Source organism: Thalassophryne amazonica, chromosome 10 (genome assembly GCF_902500255.1).
Source record: "Thalassophryne amazonica chromosome 10, fThaAma1.1, whole genome shotgun sequence".
In the NCBI taxonomy this organism is placed as follows: Eukaryota; Metazoa; Chordata; class Actinopteri; order Batrachoidiformes; family Batrachoididae; genus Thalassophryne; species Thalassophryne amazonica.
Genome location: NC_047112.1, coordinates 95,029,714 through 95,052,409, shown reverse-complemented (window position 1 = coordinate 95,052,409; position 22,696 = coordinate 95,029,714). Strand labels below are relative to the sequence as shown.

Sequence of the window (22,696 nt, the reverse complement as noted above, 5' to 3'; positions counted from 1 at the left end):
CACATATAGACAAAGACATTCACACCTATGGTTAATTTAAAGTTCCATTTCACCTAACCTGCATATGTGGAAGTGGGAGTAAGCCGGAGCACCTGGAGGGAACTCACGCAAACATGCAAACTGCACACAGAAAGGCCCAAGAAGGAAGTGATCCCAGGACCTTCTTGCGGTGAGGCAACAGTGCTAACCACGGTGCTACCCACGTAGTAAGCAGACAGTGATATTACTGGCCCACCTTATATTATCGGCCTTCCTTTGGTGAGTATCTGTCTCCATACCAACTACCCTAATTACGTCTCCCAAGGACATAATAAAATCATCAGTGTTTATTAATTATTTATTTGTCTGACTCTTAGCAGGATTTCGTTAAACTACCACACTGATTTTGACAATCTTTTCAGCACAGATAGATATTAGGACATTTAAGACTCCACTGAATTTCGGAGATGATCCAGATCCAGATTCTGGATCAGAATTTCACTTTATAGGCTTTTAAGGATTACGTCAAAACTATTTCATGGATTCTCACCAAATTTGCACCACAGATAGATCTTAGGACATGGAAGAATGCACTGAATTTTGGAGGTGATCGCTCTTGTTGATAGTAATTGTAAATAGCACTGTTGCTACATTTTGAATATAGGGACCATACACAGAGTGCACACTGACCAGTTATGGACATCCGTGATATACTGTATGCCACAGAAGTCTAAAATGAGCTGTTTTAAATCAGCATTTTGCTTATAGAAGAGGTGCTTCCACATGTACATGAGGTTTGTTACACAAAAAACAAACATAACTGCGAAAAGGCGACATGCTAATTTTGTGAAAAATGAACCCTCCTATAAGATTTATGATGGAGGAAAAGCAGACGATAAACACTTTGGGACCCACCCAGTGGGTGTTGGTGGACATGCTGGTAATGCACAGAGCACCAGCTAAAGTAGTGCCTGAGGTACCCAAAAGGCCAGAGCCGACTCTGCTAACCACATGTGAAACTGACCCTCACACACCACATGTGGCTCCATCTAGAGGTAAATTTTCAGAAGCACAATGGAGGTCCACACAGCATGTAATCAACCAAACCTTTTACAGCACAAACATCCGTTTTGTGCAGGATCAAGGCTGTTGACCTCTGCATGGAACATCTTCACGCATGATGTAATGGAAGTTATTCAGTGCAGACGGAATGCCCTTTTATGCATGTACGATGATACTTGTTTTGCCTTGGGAAGTTCCTGAGGCAGAGAAGGGAGTGGATTAAAGTGGAAGGAGGGAGCGTTCGATGGAGTGAAGCCAGCAGAGCTGCTGCACTCTGCACACTGTCAGCAACCCAGCAGCTGAGCTCTGCACGCAGACATTAGACGGCAGAGCAGAAAAAAGACATGAAAACCATGTTCACTCAGGATTCACATCATCAAAAACACACCGCTCCGGCAGGGGAGGACCAAGACACCGAACTGTGAGAAGACTGATCAGCATTGCAGATGAACTGCTGCCAGCTGTGGGGTAAGAACACGGATCCTGATTCTGCCTGCAAACGCTCTCGTGTGCATCATCATTCAAATGACAACCTTTGTACTATCTGAATTAAGTTTGACTTGACTGGAGGCGCTGAGCACCTTTGCAGATACCTGTGCATGTCAGTTGTGATAAAAACAACAAACTGTTCGCAGCATATCACTGAATTTGAATTGCTCTGAGTCTAACTCTCTGAGTCTGACTCTCTACCCAAAGCAATCAAAGGGAATAATGTGATATTAACCATCAGATGACAAAATAAAACCTCTTAAATGCTCCTAAAGTCAGTTTTACGCAGAAACAAGGTGATAATTGGTGCGTCACTACTGACGCTCCAAAATGACATAAGCAGATGTGGGGCTCTGTTCACTCCCCCGTCTTTTATTATGAAATAATGCTGAATTTATGTGGAAATGATTGATGTGAATCAATCCCATATGATTGATTCCCCTGGAGGAGCTGGGGGAGGTGTGTGTGGATTGGGAGGTCTGGGCGGCTTTGCTTGAGCTGCTGCCCCCGCGACCTGACTCCGGATAAAGCGGAAGAAAATGGATGGATGGATGGATGGATGATTGATGTGCAAAAGTTTCAGGTACTTGTATCTGTCGCTGAGATGGATGATGACTGGAGTGTAGTTTGAAGCAGAAACGAGGCGATAATTGGTGAATTGCTGCTGATGCTCTAAAATGATGCATATGCAGGAGGGCACTGATTTTTAGAGGGGACCATTCAGTCGGCGACACCAGTAACTGTTTATTTTCTGCTACACAATGTCCTACTACAGTCTGTTGTGCTGGAAACAAATATGCTTTTTCTTTTTTTTTTCTTTTTTTTTTTTTTTGGAAGAAGATTCTGAAGGAATATTAAATATTTATGTAACCGGTTGTGACTGACTCTGCGTTGTGTTTGAAGAAGGAGAGTCTCAGACGTGGGTATCTTTGGAGGTTGTCTCCATTTAATTTCTGACAAACAGTGAAATAAAAAATAAAAATCCTCCGGTCAGTGGCTCCTACACAACATGCCCCTTTCCCTCGGACATCAGTAACAAAAGGGGAGAAACACAAATAATACATTAAATCATTTAACGGGATATAACATACCTGACCAACAGTGAAATAAAAAATAAAAATCCTCCGGTCAGTGGCTTCTACACGACATGCCCCTACACAAATTAAAGGACACAGATATATGTTTCAGCATATCGTAGGTACTTTATAACAAACCTAAACTAGAAAATAAACTTTAAAAAATGCAATTAACCAAGGCTAAAACAGAAATTCCCTCCCGACTGCAAGACGACTTACCTCTCCCTCGGACATCAGTAACAAAAGGGGAGAGGAAAGGTACGAAAACGCTACTTACAGAGGGCGGTGTCACATTAAAATGTGAATGTAAGGAGACAGGTGCATATTGAAGTTCCACATACTAACCTGGAGTGTTGTGTGGGCTGCTGAAGAGGAGGTACTGCTGGCCCACCACCACCAGAGGGCACCCTGCCTGGAGTGCGGGCTCCAGGCACCAGAGGGCGCTGCCGCCTCACAGGAGCAGCCGGGGTGACAGCTGACACTCATCACCTGTGACAGCTGTCACCACTCATCTGATCTGCATCGGTATATCAGCAAGACGTCATCTCCACCTCTTTGCCGAGATATCGTTCTACCTGAAAGGTAATATCCTCAGCCTGACTGCTTGATAGAAAGCCTTTTTGTTGTGATTTTTGTGAGTGATAACAGACTTTTTCTCCAACGAGAGGTGGAGGTAGCTTCCCTGCCGTGCAGATTGCTGGGTGCAGACGCACCCACGTTTAATTGTGTTTTTGTTCCTCGCCAGCAGTACCAGGTCCGACACACGGAGGCAGTGGCCACCTGGGAGTTCGGGACTTGGCGGCTCCAGTATTCCCGGGGTCTGGTGGCGGAGGAAATCGTGTGGTTCCGGTTCTGCTTTGGACAGGCGTCTCCTATCTTCGAGCCTGCCCACACGACACCTTGTAATTTGACCTTTGATCTATTGTGGAATCTGTTGTGTTTGTTGTGCACGTTCGCAACAGTAAAGTGTTGTTATTTGACCTATTCTATTGTCCGTTCATTTGCGCCCCCTGTTGTGGGTCCGTGTACTTACACTTTCCTAACATGGAGGCCCATCCTGTCAGGTATTAACTAAAATAAATGAACAAAAATAAAATCAAGGTTACACAGATTTTGTGTAATTATACCAATAACTAATGTACAACATATTTTTGCATACACACATTGTTGCTGTATAACTGACCCTGTTACATTTATACACTGACATTATTAATGTAACACATTCTCTCATTTAAAGTTGATCTTTCAGCCAGGCGTTGTGTGTGTTTATGAGAGACATTGCATGTTTTATGCATGCAGGGCACGTGCGCGTGTGTGGATGTACAGGGGGATTTCTCTAATGATAGTCATTTACTCATGCTGACATCATCGCAGTGGGTTAGGCGGGTGGGTGGAGTTTCTCCCTCACAGGACCTCACACTGGCTCTGGGACCACGTTATTAGCGTCACTTCAAGAAAGCACTAACACGTGTTTCCTGAAGCTCTGCTCTTCAGCCTAAGCCGTGCTCGTGTGATGTTCCCACTTACACAGTAGTTCATGATTTGTGTCTGATGACATAATGGGGTGAGAAGAACAACAAGCGACCCGCTCACTTTTCAAGGCAGTAAAACTGCTGTGAAGCACTTCGGTAACACGACATGGAGCTGACCATTTATAGCAAATGGTTGCGCAAGTTAGGTTTGGCGGAAATAACACTGAGGAAGCACGTTAAAGAATCCAAACAGCTTCAAGCATTCTGCTGGGAGAGACCCCTCACATCACCCAAATAGTGATCTTAAAGCTGTAGTCGCTGTGTATCTTTTACCATCCACAGTGGTGCGTGAAGGTTCGTGAACTCTAGAGCTGAATGTTGGAATGACATCAAATTTTAAATAAATACATTTCAGGTTTCTGTATGTAAAATTTCTAAAACGATGCCCTTTAATCTCACGGTGAAAACTAACTGAAATTAAAAAAAAAAAAAAAAGCCAATATTAAGGGTTCCATAAGTAATGACTTGCTTAATGTAACACAAGTAAATCATCACTTTTACAGCCAGTTTTCTTCAGACAAGTCAGGGGATGGACACAATTTCACTGTCCCCAATTTCGTTGTAACCCCCCGTACAATGACAATAAAGACTATTCTGTGAACATTTCCAATTTACTCATGATGTCATGGACTTGATTTACATCAATCACTAAGGGCCCCATCACAGTTAGCAAGAATCAACTCGACCCAGGCAGAATGTCAAAAAAAAACATCAAATTTGTGACACATCTGGGAGGGTATAAGGATTGCGGAAGACAGCCGTTTGACCACACAGAATGCACCTTGACCCGCCCCAAATGATTCATGCACACGCTGTCAGTCTTGTAAAAAGTACCTCAAAGTGATACTTGAGTGAAAGAACAAGTATCTTACCATAAAATTACTTTGATAAACGTTAAAGTCTCCTTTAAAAATATTACTTGAGTTAAAGTCTTAAAGTATCGGACATTTACTGTACTTAAGTATCAAAAGTAAATTTCTCATATACAATGTACTTTAAGTAAAAGTACTGAGCAAAAGTAAAATCCAAAACGCCCAACCACTGGTTCAATAAAGTAAATACACGAGCATATACGCCCAACCACAACTGACCAATAAGCGCACTTGTAAGTTCACTTCCGGTTTCAACGCGCGGGGTGGGGGGCAGATATTTTCTCACCGGCTGCGGGAGGGTTCGCAGGCCGCAGAGGGGCTGTAATCTAAAGCAGATCTGATTGGCTCATCACACCCCAGGGAACTGTGTCAAACTAACACCATCTTACAGGCAACAAGCAGCATTTTGTTCAAAAACTGTTTCGTCGTTAACAGGCTTCCGTTCAAAATGCTTATGAAGCTTGTCTGCTTTCATCCATTGTGATGTTTTCGCAGTAATTAAAGACCGCACCATTAAATGTGGCAAACATACACCACTTTTCATGTCACAATAGAACCTTAAAAAAGTGGTGTAAAAAACGTAGTTTAGATGCACAAAACGTGTCAAATACACGATCACGGTTGGGCGAATAAGGTAAGACATTATATTTATCTGCTCAACAGTTGGGCGTGTAATGTTCAATGTATGACTTATCTGTTCAATGGTTGGGTGAATAGCCTTTGCCAATCCAAAATGAGTGGAGAGTGAAATGGCGACATGAAAAGAAAGCCAGTGTTGTGTCTGGAGACACCAGGAGGGGGCCTCAGCCCCTATATAAGGCTTGATCCGCCTCTGGTGGAGCAGTTGGTGTTGGTGACGGGATGAGTGAAGCAACAGGTGGATGTATGCAGCTGTAAATAAAGTTGCCGTTCTTTTTCCTGCAAGACCCACACACTCTTTTCTGTTAAATACAACAGCCAGACTCTTGTCAAACAGAACAGTCATTTATAAACAATTCAAGCATCACCACCACCAATCACTGCAAAGCAACCAAACGCAGCGCTCTTGAATCCAAAATGCCGTGCCGCTTTTATGCAACGCTTGTTCGCGGATAGGGATGGGTATCGTTAAGATTTTATCAATATCGATACCATTATCGATTCCACTTATCGATCCGATTCCTTATTGATTCCCTTATCGATACCTCTTCTGAATTTTTGTGTACTAAAAGTAGGCTTTACAGGTTTTCTATGTCAGCGGGTCAAAGAGCTTTTTCTTATCGTGCACCCGCTCTGTGAAACAGTCTTCTTGCAACCGTGAGGCAGTCGGAGTCCGTGGACATTTTTAAGTCAAGACTTAAAACCTATTTTTATTCTCTTTCTTATGAATAGTTTTATTTTGTTATCTGTTTTATTCTCTTACTTCTGTTTTAATTATGTATTTGAATTTTTAAATTTTTATTTATTTATTTCAATTTTTATGTTGAACTGTTCTGTGTGAGGGGCCTTGAGACGGCTTTTGTTGTGATTTGGCCATTTATAAGCTGATTAAATTGAAATTGAACTGAAAATGAACAACATTTTATTGAGTCTTAAAGTAAATAAATGTGAAATTGGTCACTGGATCCTTAAACTCTGGACATAATAAACTCTACATGGTGGATCCTTGATCTCTGGACATAAACAGAAATAACATCTGTAGTTTTTGTCAAAAGCATTTCCTTTCAGTCATTATTATTGGCATGAATGTCTTTACATACATCTGAGCTGAGCTCTTACAGTTGGCTGTGCTGCACGAATGCAGGACGTCTCATTGTGGGAGGAAAAAAGTTTTGTAGTGTATTGTTTGTATTGCAACGTTTGTAAAGAGGTGTCATGTTATTTAAAGCAGCAATTCATTTTGAAGTTATTAATTCCGACCGGACTCTGTCTTGGCAGAGAGCCGCGCAACGTTTGAAGCTGTGCCAACGGAACGGAGGACGATTCTAATTTCTTGACTGTAACAAGACAAGAGTCCCAGTTAGCGACTTTAATACACACAAAAGTGACTCATGATATCTTAATGACTTTGAGAGGGGTTAAGAAGCGGACTTACTGCTTCTGAAGAACAGCGAATCAAAGAACCAACAAGCCAGTGGATCGAAGCATTGCTTCATTGATTCACGCTTCAAACTGGAGTTGTGCTGCAGAAACGGTTGATTACAGACCCACTGCAAGGATTGTATTCATCGGAGAGGAATGATCATTTTCGCGACAAACACACTCAAAAACAACAGCTGCTCTGAAGCACCGATAAGAGAATTGTTAAGCAAAAAGGCTATTGATATCGGTGGATCGAATCATTTCTTAACGAGACTTGAAAAGAACCAGTTCTCGATACCCAACCCTATTCAAACCCTATACCCAACCCTATACCCGGACATGTCAAATAAAATAAATGAAACAAAACAGAGCACAACTGGAGTTTACCATGTCGTGGTAAACTCTAATTGTGCTCTGGACTCCAGCAGGAACCGATCTGTATATGTGTGTGTACCTCAGCGTGCGCACCAGAAATGTAAATAACGAAGTAAAGTACAGATATGTCAAAATTTTACTTAAGTATAGTAACAAAGTATTTCTGCTTCGTTACATTACAACACTGCACGCCGTGCACATTAGCCTCCGAACACAGTACAAATGTTGTATGGCTGGGGGGCCTGGCTGCCTTTTTGTTTCTGTCTTTTGGTTTTCCTTCCAGGTGGCTTGCATTTGGGACTGAGTGGCTGTGTTGCTGAGGTTATCAGGACCTCACCCTGATCACCTGCGGCTCGTCAGGACTCACAGCTGTGGTGCATCTATATGGATTGGAACATGTTGGCATTTAAGACTGGAATGCACAGTGTGTATTTGCCAGAGACTCGACCTTGTGACCAGACGGGTGAGATCGTCGTCTCGGGAGCCATCTCATCATCAGTGGATGCAGAGAACGTCCAGGGTTGGATGCACGGTCTGTGAAAGAGGAGGGGGTGAGGTCTCACGCTCGTCAGCACACTTCCTGAGGTACGTTAGATTTTGTGACTAACGTTTATACAGTCAGTAAATGTGGTGTCCCTCACACCTTATTATATTGAGCTGTACGTTAGTCATGTATCGGCTTCCACTGCAGTGGAGTTTGGTGAACTGGATGTTCCATGCCTGCAGGTTGGGAAGCTGATTAGTAATTAAGCCAGGAAGTGTTTGCTGTTTATGTACACCTTTGAGTGGTCTCTCTGTGTGTAGAGTGTGGACTCACATAATGGTTCCTTCTTTCACAGACTCGGTTTGTTGCGGCCACCTGGGGGGTGTCGGCGGGGTCCTTGGGTCCGAACGGCTTCTGGCTCCGGACCGTTAGCGCTGCTGGGAGCGCACCGTATCACCACCACGCCAGACCGCACACTCTTTTGTTGTTTTGTATCACATCACTGTTATGTATTAAATTCAGTTAGCCTTTGTACCGTGCTCTGCTTATTTCATACTGGGTCCTTCAAACACTGGTTGGTTCTCCGAGCTGCGTCCGACACATAACAACAAATGTATGTGGAACACAGTCGGATCACCCAGACAGCTGTCAGAATGCAGTGAGATTATGCACTTACATTGCTGTACGGGTGAGGTCCGATTGTAGTTGGAGGAGATATAATCCAGCAGCACACACTCACGAGCGCCAATGGACAAGCTAAAAGTGGACGCTCTCGTTATGGCCGAACAAGTTTCACAGTTTCTGGGTATTCTGTGTTAGTACGCGCCCCGGGCCGACGTGCTTGATGAATCCCTGCGCAAAAATGAGTTCCCAGATAATTGTGATATGTTCCTGTGAGATAATGAGTATACCTCATCTAAATTAATTCTAAAATTTACCAGTAATAAAATTATCAATCAATCAATTCAATCAATTTTTTTTTTTATATAGCGCCAAATCACAACAAACAGTTGCCCCAAGGCGCTTTATATTGTAAGGCAAGGCCATACAATAATTATGTAAAACCCCAACGGTCAAAACGACCCCCTGTGAGCAAGCACTTGGCTACAGTGGGAAGGAAAAACTCCCTTTTAACAGGAAGAAACCTCCAGCAGAACCAGGCTCAGGGAGGGGCAGTCTTCTGCTGGGACTGGTTGGGGCTGAGGGAGAGAACCAGGAAAAAGACATGCTGTGGAGGGGAGCAGAGATCGATCACTAATGATTAAATGCAGAGTGGTGCATACAGAGCAAAAAGAGAAAGAAACAGTGCATCATGGGAACCCCCCAGCAGTCTACGTCTATAGCAGCATAACTAAGGGATGGTTCAGGGTCACCTGATCCAGCCCTAACTATAAGCTTTAGCAAAAAGGAAAGTTTTAAGCCTAATCTTAAAAGTAGAGAGGGTGTCTGTCTCCCTGATCTGAATTGGGAGCTGGTTCCACAGGAGAGGAGCCTGAAAGCTGAAGGCTCTGCCTCCCATTCTACTCTTACAAACCCTAGGAACTACAAGTAAGCCTGCAGTCTGAGAGCGAAGCGCTCTATTGGGGTGATATGGTACTACGAGGTCCCTAAGATAAGATGGGACCTGATTATTCAAAACCTTATAAGTAAGAAGAAGAATTTTAAATTCTATTCTAGAATTAACAGGAAGCCAATGAAGAGAGGCCAATATGGGTGAGATATGCTCTCTCCTTCCAGTCCCCGTCAGTACTCTAGCTGCAGCATTTTGAATTAACTGAAGGCTTTTTAGGGAACTTTTAGGACAACCTGATAATCATGAATTACAATAGTCCAGCCTAGAGGAAATAAATGCATGAATTAGTTTTTCAGCATCACTCTGAGACAAGACCTTTCTGATTTTAGAGATATTACGTAAATGCAAAAAAGCAGTCCTACATATTTGTTTAATATGCGCTTTGAATGACATATCCTGATCAAAAATGACTCCAAGATTTCTCACAGTATTACTAGAGGTCAGGGTAATGCCATCCAGAGTAAGGATCTGGTTAGACACCATGTTTCTAAGATTTGTGGGGCCAAGTACAATAACTTCAGTTTTATCTGAGTTTAAAAGCAGGAAATTAGAGGTCATCCATGTCTTTATGTCTGTAAGACAATCCTGCAGTTTAGCTAATTGGTGTGTGTCCTCTGGCTTCATTGATAGATAAAGCTGGGTATCATCTGCGTAACAATGAAAATTTAAGCAATACCGTCTAATAATACTGCCTAAGGGAAGCATGTATAAAGTGAATAAAATTGGTCCTAGCACAGAACCTTGTGGAACTCCATAATTAACTTTAGTCTGTGAAGAAGATTCCCCATTTACATGAACAAATTGTAATCTATTAGACAAATATGATTCAAACCACCGCAGCGCAGTGCCTTTAATACCTATGGCATGCTCTAATCTCTGTAATAAAATTTTATGGTCAACAGTATCAAAAGCAGCACTGAGGTCTAACAGAACAAGCACAGAGATGAGTCCACTTTCTGAGGCCATAAGAAGATCATTTGTAACCTTCACTAATGCTGTTTCTGTACTATGATGAATTCTAAAACCTGACTGAAACTCTTCAAATAGACCATTCCTCTGCAGATGATCAGTTAGCTGTTTTACAACTACCCTTTCAAGAATTTTTGAGAGAAAAGGAAAGTTGGAGATTGGCCTATGATTAGCTAAGATAGCTGGGTCAAGTGATGGCTTTTTAAGTAATGGTTTAATTACTGCCACCTTAAAAGCCTGTGGTACATAGCCAACTAACAAAGATAGATTGATCATATTTAAGATCGAAGCTTCCTTGAGCAGCCTGGTAGGAATGGGGTCTAATAAACATGTTGATGGTTTGGATGAAGTAACTAATGAAAATAACTCAGACAGAACAATCGGAGAGAAAGAGTCTAACCAAATACCGGCATCACTGAAAGCAGCCAAAGATAACGATACGTCTTTGGGATGGTTATGAGTAATTTTTTCTCTAATAGTTAAAATTTTGTTAGCAAAGAAAGTCATGAAGTCATTACTAGTTAAAGTTAATGGAATACTCAGCTCAATAGAGCTCTGACTCTTTGTCAGCCTGGCTACAGTGCTGAAAAGAAACCTGGGGTTGTTCTTATTTTCTTCAATTAGTGATGAGTAGAAAGATGTCCTAGCTTTACGGAGGGCTTTTTTATAGAGCAACAGACTCTTTTTCCAGGCTAAGTGAAGATCTTCTAAATTAGTGAGACGCCATTTCCTCTCCAACTTACGGGTTATCTGCTTTAAGCTACGAGTTTGTGAGTTATACCACGGAGTCAGGCACTTCTGATTTAAAGCTCTCTTTTTTAGAGGAGCTACAGCATCCAAAGTTGTCTTCAATGAGGATGTAAAACTATTGACGAGATACTCTATCTCACTTACAGAGTTTAGGTAGCTACTCTGCACTGTGGTGGTATATGGCATTAGAGAACATAAAGAAGGAATCATATCCTTAAACCTAGTTACAGTGCTTTCTGAAAGACTTCTAGTGTAATGAAACTTATTCCCCACTGCTGGGTAGTCCATCAGAGTAAATGTAAATGTTATTAAGAAATGATCAGACAGAAGGGAGTTTTCAGGGAATACTGTTAAGTCTTCTATTTCCATACCATAAGTCAGAACAAGATCTAAGATATGATTAAAGTGGTGGGTGGACTCATTTACTTTTTGAGCAAAGCCAATAGAGTCTAATAATAGATTAAATGCAGTGTTAAGGCTGTCATTCTCAGCATCTGTGTGGATGTTAAAATCGCCCACTATAATTATCTTATCTGAGCTAAGCACTAAGTCAGACAAAAGGTCTGAAAATTCACAGAGAAACTCACAGTAACGACCAGGTGGACGATAGATAATAACAAATAAAACTGGTTTTTGGGACTTCCAATTTGGATGGACAAGACTAAGAGTCAAGCTTTCAAATGAATTAAAGCTCTGTCTGGGTTTTTGATTAATTAATAAGCTGGAATGGAAGATTGCTGCTAATCCTCCGCCCCGGCCCGTGCTACGAGCATTCTGACAGTTAGTGTGACTCAGGGGTGTTGACTCATTTAAACTAACATATTCATCCTGTTGTAACCAGGTTTCTGTAAGGCAGAATAAATCAATATGTTGATCAATTATTATATCATTTACCAACTGTTGGGAAAGTGTAGGAACACGGACCCTCAACAGGGGGCGCAAATGAACGGACAATGGAGTAAGTCAAATAACAACGCTTTACTGTTGTGAATGTGCACAACGAATACAACCAATCACAGAAATGGACAACAGTCAATTTACAAAAGTGTCGTGTGGGCAGGCTCGAAGATAGGAGACGCCTCTCCAAGGTAAGACCGGTACCACATGGCTTCCTCCGCCACAGGACCCCGGGTATACTGGAGCCGCCAAGTCCCGAACTCCCAGGTGGCCACTGCCTCCGCGTGTCGGACCTGGTACTGCTGGCGAGGAACAAAAACACAATTAAAGGTGGGCGCGTTTGCACCCAGTAATCCACACGGCAGGAAAGCTACCTCCACCTCTCATTGGAAAAAAAGGTCTGTTATCACTCACAAAAGTCACAAAAGGTTACTGTCAAGCAGTCAGCTGAGAATATTACCTTCCAGGTAGAACGATATCTCGGCAATGAGGTGGAGATGCCGTCCTGCTGATATACCCCACTGATGATTGCCGTCAGCTGTCTCAGGTGATGGGTGACAGCTGTCACCGAGGCTGCTCCCGTGAGGCGGCGGCGCCCTCTGGTGCCTGGAGCCCGCACTCCAGGCAGGGCGCCCTCTGGTGGTGGTGGGCCAGCAGTACCTCCTCTTCAGTGGCCCACACAACAGGACCCCCCCCTCAACGGGCGCCTCCTGGCGCCCGACCGGGCTTGTCCGGGTGGCGACGGTAGAAGTCGGCCAGGAGGGCCGGGTCCAGGATGAAGCTCCTCTTCACCCAGGAGCGTTCTTCAGGGCCGTACCCCTCCCAGTCCACCAGATATTGAAAGCCCCGGCCCATCCGTCGGACGTCCAACAACCGGCGCACTGTCCAAGCCGGCTCGCCATCGATGATCCGGGCAGGAGGTGGCGCCGGACCGGGTGTACAGAGGGGCGAGGTGTGATGGGGCTTGATTTTCGACACATGGAACACTGGATGGATCCGCAGTGAGGCTGGAAGCTGAAGCCTCACTGCGGCGGGATTGATGACCTTGAGGATTTTAAACGGTCCTATGTACCTGTCCTGTAGTTTGGGGGAGGCCACTTGTAGTGGGATGTCCTTTGTGGACAACCACACTTCCTGCCCGGGGCGATACGTAGGGGCCGGGGTCTGCCGCCGGTCTGCATGGGTCTTCGCCCTCATCCGGGCCCTCAACAAAGCAGAACGGGCGGCACGCCACACCCGACGGCACCTCCGCAGGTGGGCCTGGACCGAGGGCACACCGACCTCTCCCTCAACCACCGGGAACAGCGGGGGCTGATACCCCAAACACACCTCAAAGGGGGAGAGGCCGGTGGCTGATGACACTTGACTGTTGTGGGCGTACTCGATCCAGGCCAGATGAGTACTCCAGGCCGCCAGGTGCGCGGCTGTCACACAACGCAGTGTTTGCTCCATTTCTTGATTGGCCCGCTCTGCTTGCCCGTTGGTCTGGGGGTGATACCCGGACGAGAGACTGACCGTGGCCCCCAGCTCCCGGCAAAAGCTCCTCCAGACATGCGAGGAGAACTGGGGACCGCGATCGGAGACGATGTCTGATGGTATCCCATGCAGGCGGACGACGTGGTGGACCAGGAGGTCCGCTGTCTCCTGGGCCGTTGGGAGCTTCGGGAGGGCCACGAAGTGGGCCGCCTTGGAGAATCGGTCCACTATCGTGAGGATCACGGTGTTGCCCTGGGACGGCGGGAGGCCCGTGACAAAATCCAGGCCGATGTGGGACCAGGGGCGATGAGGCACGGGCAGCGGCTGTAGCAGTCCCGGAGCCTTGCGATGGTCGGCCTTGCCCCTGGCACAGGTGGTACAGGCCTGGATGTAGTCCCGGACGTCGGCCTCCAGGGACGCCCACCAGAAGCGCTGCCGGACAACTGCCACGGTTCTTCGCACCCCTGGATGACAGGAGAGCTTGGAGCCGTGACAGAAGTCCAGGACTGCAGCCCTAGCCTCTGGTGGGACGTACAGTCTGTTCTTTGGTCCAGTCCCGGGGTCCGGGCTCCGTGCCAGGGCCTCCCGGACGGTTCTCTCTACGTCCCAGGTGAGGGTGGCCACGATAGTGGACTCCGGGATGATGGGTTCCGGTGGATCCGACAACTCCGCTTTGACCTTGTCTTCGTGTACCCGGGACAAGGCATCCGACTTCTGGTTCTTGGTCCCGGGCCGGTAGGTGATGCGGAAGTCAAAACGGCCGAAGAACAGTGACCAGCGGGCTTGCCTGGGATTCAGCCGCTTGGCGGTCCTGATATATTCCAGGTTCCGGTGGTCAGTGAAAACCGTGAACGGCACGGACGTTCCCTCCAACAGGTGTCTCCACTCTTCAAGAGCCTCTTTCACCGCTAGGAGTTCTCGGTTGCCGACGTCATAGTTCCGTTCAGCCGGGGTCAACCTGCGGGAAAAATAGGCACACGGATGAAGGACCTTATCGGTCTTCCCACTCTGGGACAGCACAGCTCCTATCCCTGAGTCCGAGGCGTCCACTTCAACCACTAACTGGCGGCTAGGATCGGGCTGCACCAGAACGGGTGCAGACGAGAAGCGCCGTTTCAACTCCTTGAACGCGGCATCGCAACGATCCGACCAGGTGAAGGGGACTTTTGGTGAGGTCAGGGCTGTCAGGGGGCTAGCAACCTGGCTGTAGCCCTTAATGAACCTCCTGTAGAAATTCGCAAAGCCGAGGAACTGTTGCAGCTTCCTACGGCTTGTGGGTTGGGGCCAGTCTCTCACCGCTGCAACCTTGGCTCTGTGCTCCAAGCGAGGTGGAGGATCTCGACTGTAGGAAGTCCAGCCGGGGAGGCACTGGAGGTAGCTGAGACACTGGAGATGGTGAACGTTCTACCTTGGTGCAGGCCAGCCTGCTCATAACCAGCTGTTGATCCTCCAAGCGATCGTCATCATCATCTTCAATGGCAGTAGGATCTGATCTGCTCGGTCCCTGGAACCCAGCAAAGGAGGCCCCAGAGGCTTTAGGGTGAAAGGGGTCCACAACGATGGGCTCTGTGCCTTTTATCTCACAGCGGCAGGAAAGCTACCTCCACCTCTCGTTGGAAAAAAAGGTCTGTTATCACTCACAAAAGTCACAAAAGGTTACTGTCAAGCAGTCAGCTGAGAATATTACCTTCCAGGTAGAACGATATCTCGGCAATGAGGTGGAGATGCCGTCCTGCTGATATACCCCACTGATGATTGCCGTCAGCTGTCTCAGGTGATGGGTGACAGCTGTCACCGAGGCTGCTCCCGTGAGGCGGCGGCGCCCTCTGGTGCCTGGAGCCCGCACTCCAGGCAGGGCGCCCTCTGGTGGTGGTGGGCCAGCAGTACCTCCTCTTCAGCGGCCCACACAACAGGGGGCGCAAATGAACGGACAATGGAGTAAGTCAAATAACAACGCTTTACTGTTGTGAATGTGCACAACGAATACAACCAATCACAGAAATGGACAACAGTCAATTTACAAAAGTGTCGTGTGGGCAGGCTCGAAGATAGGAGACGCCTCTCCAAGGTAAGACCGGTACCACACGGCTTCCTCCGCCACAGGACCCCGGGTATACTGGAGCCGCCAAGTCCCGAACTCCCAGGTGGCCACTGCCTCCGCGTGTCGGACCTGGTACTGCTGGCGAGGAACAAAAACACAATTAAAGGTGGGCGCGTTTGCACCCAGTAATCCACACGGCAGGAAAGCTACCTCCACCTCTCGTTGGAAAAAAAGGTCTGTTATCACTCACAAAAGTCACAAAAGGTTACTGTCAAGCAGTCAGCTGAGAATATTACCTTCCAGGTAGAACGATATCTCGGCAATGAGGTGGAGATGCCGTCCTACTGATATACCCCACTGATGATTGCCGTCAGCTGTCTCAGGTGATGGGTGACAGCTGTCACCGAGGCTGCTCCCGTGAGGCGGCGGCGCCCTCTGGTGCCTGGAGCCCGCACTCCAGGCAGGGCGCCCTCTGGTGGTGGTGGGCCAGCAGTACCTCCTCTTCAGCGGCCCACACAACACCAACAGGGACTTAGAAGAGAGAGACCTAATGTTTAATAGACCACATTTAACTGTTTTAGTCTGTGGTGCAGTTGAAGGTGCTATATTATTTTTTCTTTTTGAATTTTTATGCTTAAATAGATTTTTGCTGGTTATTGGTGGTCTGGGAGCAGGCACCGTCTCTACGGGGATGGGGTAATGAGGGGATGGCAGGGGGAGAGAAGCTGCAGAGAGGTGTGTAAGACTACAACTCTGCTTCCTGGTCCCAACCCTGGATAGTCACGGTTTGGAGGATTTAAGAAAATTGGCCAGATTTCTAGAAATGAGAGCTGCTCCATCCAAAGTGGGATGGATGCCGTCTGTCCTAACAAGACCAGGTTTTCCCCAGAAGCTTTGCCAATTATCTATGAAGCCCACCTCATTTTTTGGACACCACTCAGACAGCCAGCAATTCAAGGAGAACATGCGGCTAAACATGTCACTCCCGGTCCGATTGGGGAGGGGCCCAGAGAAAACTACAGAGTCCGACATTGTTTTTGCAAAGTTACACACCGATTTAATGTTAATTTTAGTGACCTCCGATTGGCGTAACCAGGTGTCATTACTGCCGACGTGAATTACAATCTTACCAAATTTACGCTTAGCCTTAGCCAGCAGTTTCAAATTTCCTTCAATGTCGCCTGCTTTGGCCCCCGGAAGACAATTGACTATGGTTGCTGGTGTCGCTAACTTCACATTTCGCAAAACAGAGTCGCCAATAACCAGAGTTTGATCCTCGGCGGGTGTGTCGTCGAGTGGGGAAAAACGGTTAGAGATGTGAACGGGTTGGCGGTGTACACGGGGCTTCTGTTTAGGGCTACGCTTCCTCCTCACAGTCACCCAGTCAGCCTGCTTTCCCGGCTGCTCGGGATCTGCCAGGGGGTAACTAACGGCGGCTAAGCTACCTTGGTCCGCACCGACTACAGGGGCCTGGCTAGCTGTAGAATTTTCCACGGTGCGGAGCCGAGTCTCCAATTCGCCCAGCCTGGCCTCCAAAGCTACGAATAAGCTACACTTATTACAAGTACCGTTACTGCTAAAGGAGGCCGAGGAATAACTAAACATTTCACACCCAGAGCAGAAAAGTGCGGGAGAGACAGGAGAAGCCACCATGCTAAATCGGCTAAGAGCTAGTAGCTACGCTAAGCTAGCGGATGCCTAAAAACACGCAAAGTGAATAATGTGTAAATAATTTAGAGGTGATTCAGCAGAGGGAGTGCTTTAGTTAAGGCACGTAAAGATTACACTGGGAAACAAATCGTAATCTAGATAACTAGATCAATCTAACTGCGCAGATTAAACAGCTAACAGATACAGAAAAACACCGCTGTGCTCCGGAACAGGAAGTGATACAATACCGCAGTGAGAGCCAACCACCAGTAGAGGCAAGCAAAGTGGCCGTAATAAATATTTAAGAAACTTAAAGTTTATGAGCAACTTCACCTGTTATTGCTCAAGCACATTGTAAACACTGACACGATGGAATTTGATGTGGAAGAGTTCAGAAAGATATGACTGGAATGTTTTGATTACCATTTATAGTTGGTGATGAAAGACTTGGGTGTTAACTTTGTGTTAACGTCAGAACAAAAAGCTGCAATGAAAGAGATCTATCTGGGACAAAGAGACACATTTTGTGTGTTGTTGCTCCAACGAGAGCGGCACGCTGAGCAGGGTGGCGAAAGTAGTCCGGCGAGCTCAATCTGTGGGCGCGAGCTATCCCACAATGCTAAAATAGCAGAGATGTCGGTCCAATGAGAGCGGCACTTTGAGCAGGGAGGCAGCAGCACTCGCACCGCATTCGTCGGGACATTCAGCACATGGCGGATCATGTCGAACTGCCCTACGACATGATCAGATTGCTTTGAATGCCGTTTTTCATGCCGTACGATATTTAGATTGCAGTCAGATTGCAGTCAGACTGTACTCCGACCACCATTGGACATATTTCCACCTGTTTTGAACATGTGCAAAACATTCAGGGCAGCCACAGGACGTTGGCGAAGTGTTTTGCTCTCAGACTGCTGTCCGACGTCCTCTGCACCATGACACCTCTGGAATGCCGTCCAAATTCGGCCTCATTTAGCCTCTAGTGTGAGGGGGTATAAGAAATACAAGCAGTATGATACTGTATGCTAAAGCTGTCTGAAGAAGGTAGTTCTCAAAAATTGAGTGACCATGCAAAAAGGAGACAAGTGAGGTCTCTGATGACATTATAGGCCTTTGGGCTGTGATTGGAGAAATTGGGCATAGTAGAAATGAATAGAATAGAATAGACAAGACACTTCATTGTCCCCTTAGGGAAATTCTTTCTCACTGAGTGTACATGTAAGACTTGTTCATCTCTGTTTACATGACCATACAACCATATTGCACGTTCCCCATAATTGCAAGTTTTGTATTTTGCATCACTTCTCACAGTGAAGTGGAGCAGTGAGGGATTTTCATACAACAAAAAACGTTAAATCTGGAGTAGACTTGTGTCTCTCATGTGCCTTCTGGCAAACTGTAGCTGAACTTTCAACTGTTCTTCAGAAAATCCTCCTCTACACCACTTCATCATAAAGCTGTAAAACTGGTGATGCAAAATACAAAACGTGCCATGCAAGGTTCCTCCACAGAAGCCTATAATTACTTCAAAGTTGGTGGCTTCCCTCATTAGTCTCCTTCTTCCGCGATCACCGCGTTGTCAGCATGGACAAAGAAGATGATTGGTTGAGAACTGTGTTCTGGTGGTTATGCCACACATCAAGAAATCAAGATTAATTTCAGCACATAAGAAACTCGATGCTTTATTTTTAGATTATCTCCCCAGGAGAGATAAGATGTTGAGCTCTGCCGATAGACTGAAAACTGTTCTCATTCCACAGCCCTCATTTATCAATCGTTCATACACACAGATTTGTGTTTAAACCGTGTGTATGAACATCTCTATGCAAAGTATGAAATTTATCAACTTGTACTTATACGTAGGAATGTGTATAAATCATTGATTTGTATTTAATCCACTAGATGGAGGACCGCGGCGAACCGCTCATTCACTGACTGTTGCCAGAGCGCTGCCATCTTGGTTAGCGTATAACACCCAGACACAAATTTATTAAAAATGTATTCAGACTCAGTCCCACATTTGTACAGTCACTATTTGTCAAAATAAATACAGAAGAGGATCAGATGTTTATAGACTAATAGACTGGGACTGTTAGTCCAGATAGAAAATAATAAATGGTAAATGGACTGCATTTATATAGCGCTTTTCCATCTGATGCAGATGCTCAAAGCATTCACCCCGATGTCAGGGTGCTGCCATACAAGGTGCTCGTTACACACCGGAAGCAATAGGGGGGCCCTTAGTGATTTTCCAGTCAGGCGGGGATTTGAACCAAGGATCTTCTGGTCTCAAGCCCAACACCTTAACCACTAGACCATCACCTCCCCTGATAATACCATCAGTTTTTTGAAGACATTATGTCCGCCACGACACCAGATACTAGTCTGATCCTTAATTCATTTCATTATGAAGTTAAGTTAAAGATGGGAGATCAGGAGTCAAAGTAAGAGCTGTGCACGCTCGCATCATATTAAAGATATTAATATTAAACGCTGCTCTTATCACACGGCACCCCTTTTACACAGCGCTTCTCCTCAAAAATATCAAATAATATAAATAAAATGAAACCCAGCCAGGGTAAAAATAAGATTATTCAATCATTTCTGGACCAAGTTGAAAGAAATCTGCACTACACTGATTACACGGAGTATATCATAGAGAAATTAATTTCATTCATGTATATTCTTATATTAGTAGAATATACAATGTCAACGCGACTGTCATGTGACCCACCAAATTGAGAGAAAAAACATTTCCATTCTATGAATTTGCTCTTACAGAATATCTCAGGATGGAAAACCTGATGTGAATTAAAACCCAAAGCTAATTAAAAAGGCATAAATTGAGAGTTATGAAAGTGAGACTTCTAATTGAATCACTAAACGAATGGTGAGATATTTATCACAACAAATCATTCAGACATTAAAAACTGAAGTCACTACTTTACAGAATACAGATCGACACAAAAAATAAATCATTTTCTAACCTTTATTCAATTTTAGTCATTTCCCCCACATCATTATATAACACACATTCGTGAAAGCTCACGCCACAATTTATTTTTTATTTATTTACCCTTTATTTAACCATCTGATAATCCTTTGTCAGCTTATTGTAGCACCTGAATGCTGCACAAAACAGCATTTTCAGATCACTTTAGCCCAAATTTAAGTCAGCAAATAATCTATTTCTGTTTAATTTAATGCCTGACAATGCATAATAGTGCTAAGCAAGATGCAGGCACTCAGCAGCTCAATGGCTGCATCTGCCATCTATCAGATTAAATAGAAATTGATGGTATATATACATTAAACACGGCATCTAGTGGTAGAACAAGTAGAACAATAGAAAGCATTGCAGATGTGGCAACATGCAACCTCATCCACATATTTTCTTGAATTAATAAGTACATAATTAGTAATTATGTCAAGTTAGAAACAGATGTGTAGCCTCATTAGTGTCAAAACCCGAAAAAGACACTTGTGTGAAGTAACCATGCAGCTTTAAACCATCAACAAACGCTTCAATCTTCACCTGCTTCAAGGCATAAAGAAAATAGTTTCTCTTCTGCAATTTTATATTAAAAATGCACCCAAGTTATTTTCGCTTCTCAAACATCTTTAAGAGAGATTTTGATTTTTGTAGTGAAGTTTTTCATGCTTCTTAAAGCTTGTTAAAATGATGTCCATCAGAGGTGTCATCCATTTATTAATTAATTTCCAATACCTAATTATAGCAATCAAGAGTCACTGGGGAGCTGGAGCCTATTCCAGCGGTATAAAAGATTTTCTTTTTTAAATTACGAAACATGACCACGACACCCTGGGGGAACACCACCTTCGTGACACCATGGTCCTCCTGAAAGGTTGGGTTCCAAACTACTGGTGGAGGTCATTACCAGCAAGTGGTCCATTTATTTAACATTTTAGATATATTTTTAGTCTCAATCTTGTGACCACACACAAGCACCTTGATCTCCATTTTCATTTTCTTCACTCTCTTTGCTGTTATTCTGGTGAGGAACACAAGTGAACAGATGATTTGTTACCATATATGATTAACTAAGGGTGTTTTTGAATGCAAATGACCATGAAAGTGCACAAGCAAGTGCTTTAGAACATGTGGGATCAGCAGCTGATACTGATGTGCGTATGACCGATGCAAGCCCGGCGCCAGAAAAAAAACATTAAGGGGGTGATGAGTTTATCACAAAAAAAAAAAAAAGTGCGCGCTGGAGGGGACGTTCCTCTGAGCGTGCGTAATGAATTGGGTGTGCTCCTGGAAAGCTCGTGTATTTAGGCTACACCATTGTAAGAGACTGACTAAGAGTAAAGAGTGATGACAGTATTTTTTTTAATTATTATTTGAACATATAGACCCTCGGTCAAGTGATCTCCTGCATACCACAAAACCAAACCAATAACTGATCTGAGAAACGACACGAGACAGTAGATTAACCCCACATACAGCCCTCCATCACAAGCGTAAACACAGCGCAGCATGTGCGCCACTCCATGGCACAGAGCCCAACTACGCATGCAGTCACAAAGTTCTGAAAAACTGGAGCGATCTGAATTCGGTTGGATGAATATGGGTGTGTGTGTGGAGACAGTTCACTTCGTTCACAACGTGACAGAACTTAACGATGCGCTGATACGCGCAAAGGCGCGCAACAACGCGGAACACTATTCTTGACCGTGCGTAATGGTTCCTGATAATTCTCCAGCAACACGTGCCATTAATCGTAACGTGTGGTAACAGGTTGCAGCAGTTCCTGAGGACACCTGACGCCTCTGCCCCGAATCATCACATTCGTGATCAGCGGCCAAGAATGTGTACTTCGTGGCATTCGTGACTTGTCGTCGTTATGCGTAAACGCAGCATTAACACCCTCCCCAAGTGAGTCGTGCTGCATGATCTGCCTTTTGCTTGGTGGACTTGATGAATCCCAGGAACTCCAGCTCTGACACTGCTTGAATAAATCGAGCATGCTTTATTTAGTTCGTCCACCTTGCCATAATCGCTGGACTCAGGATCCTTGCCCTCTGCCGCACTGACAAGCGCAACCCTCAGCCTATCAAATCGCTTGAACACAGACACACGTCATATCCGTTTGTTTAAAAATTAATGACTTTAGTTAATTAATTTGGTTTATTTGTTAAATACATGATATTATTGAATAACTAATATTTTGCTATATTTTTCAGTATTTCTTTTTCTTCCTTTTTTATTTTTATTTTTTGATAACTGGCACATCTGAGGGGGCGGGGTTGATGACGTGAGGGGGCGTCGCCCCAAACGCCCCCTCGTGGCGCCGGGTCTGGACCGATGTCCACTTGTTTGATAAAAAGCGACTTTATTTTTATTTGTTTGTACTTTCACACATACTCAGTTTTATTCATACAACAG

At 45.0% G+C, this 22,696-nt stretch overlaps 1 protein-coding gene across 1 annotated transcript in view; it reads left to right on the top strand.

The window, feature by feature from the left end:
* Nucleotides 1-1,150: 1,150 nt before the first annotated feature.
* Nucleotides 1,151-22,696, top strand: part of LOC117519225 (complement C1q tumor necrosis factor-related protein 7) — a 70,947-nt gene continuing 49,401 nt past the window's right edge. Inside the window, exon 1 of the mRNA XM_034180550.1 lies at nt 1,151-1,509. Coding sequence (XP_034036441.1) covers nt 1,488-1,509 — 22 coding nt within the window. The 5' untranslated portion in view covers nt 1,151-1,487. The remainder of the gene's footprint in view (nt 1,510-22,696) is intronic.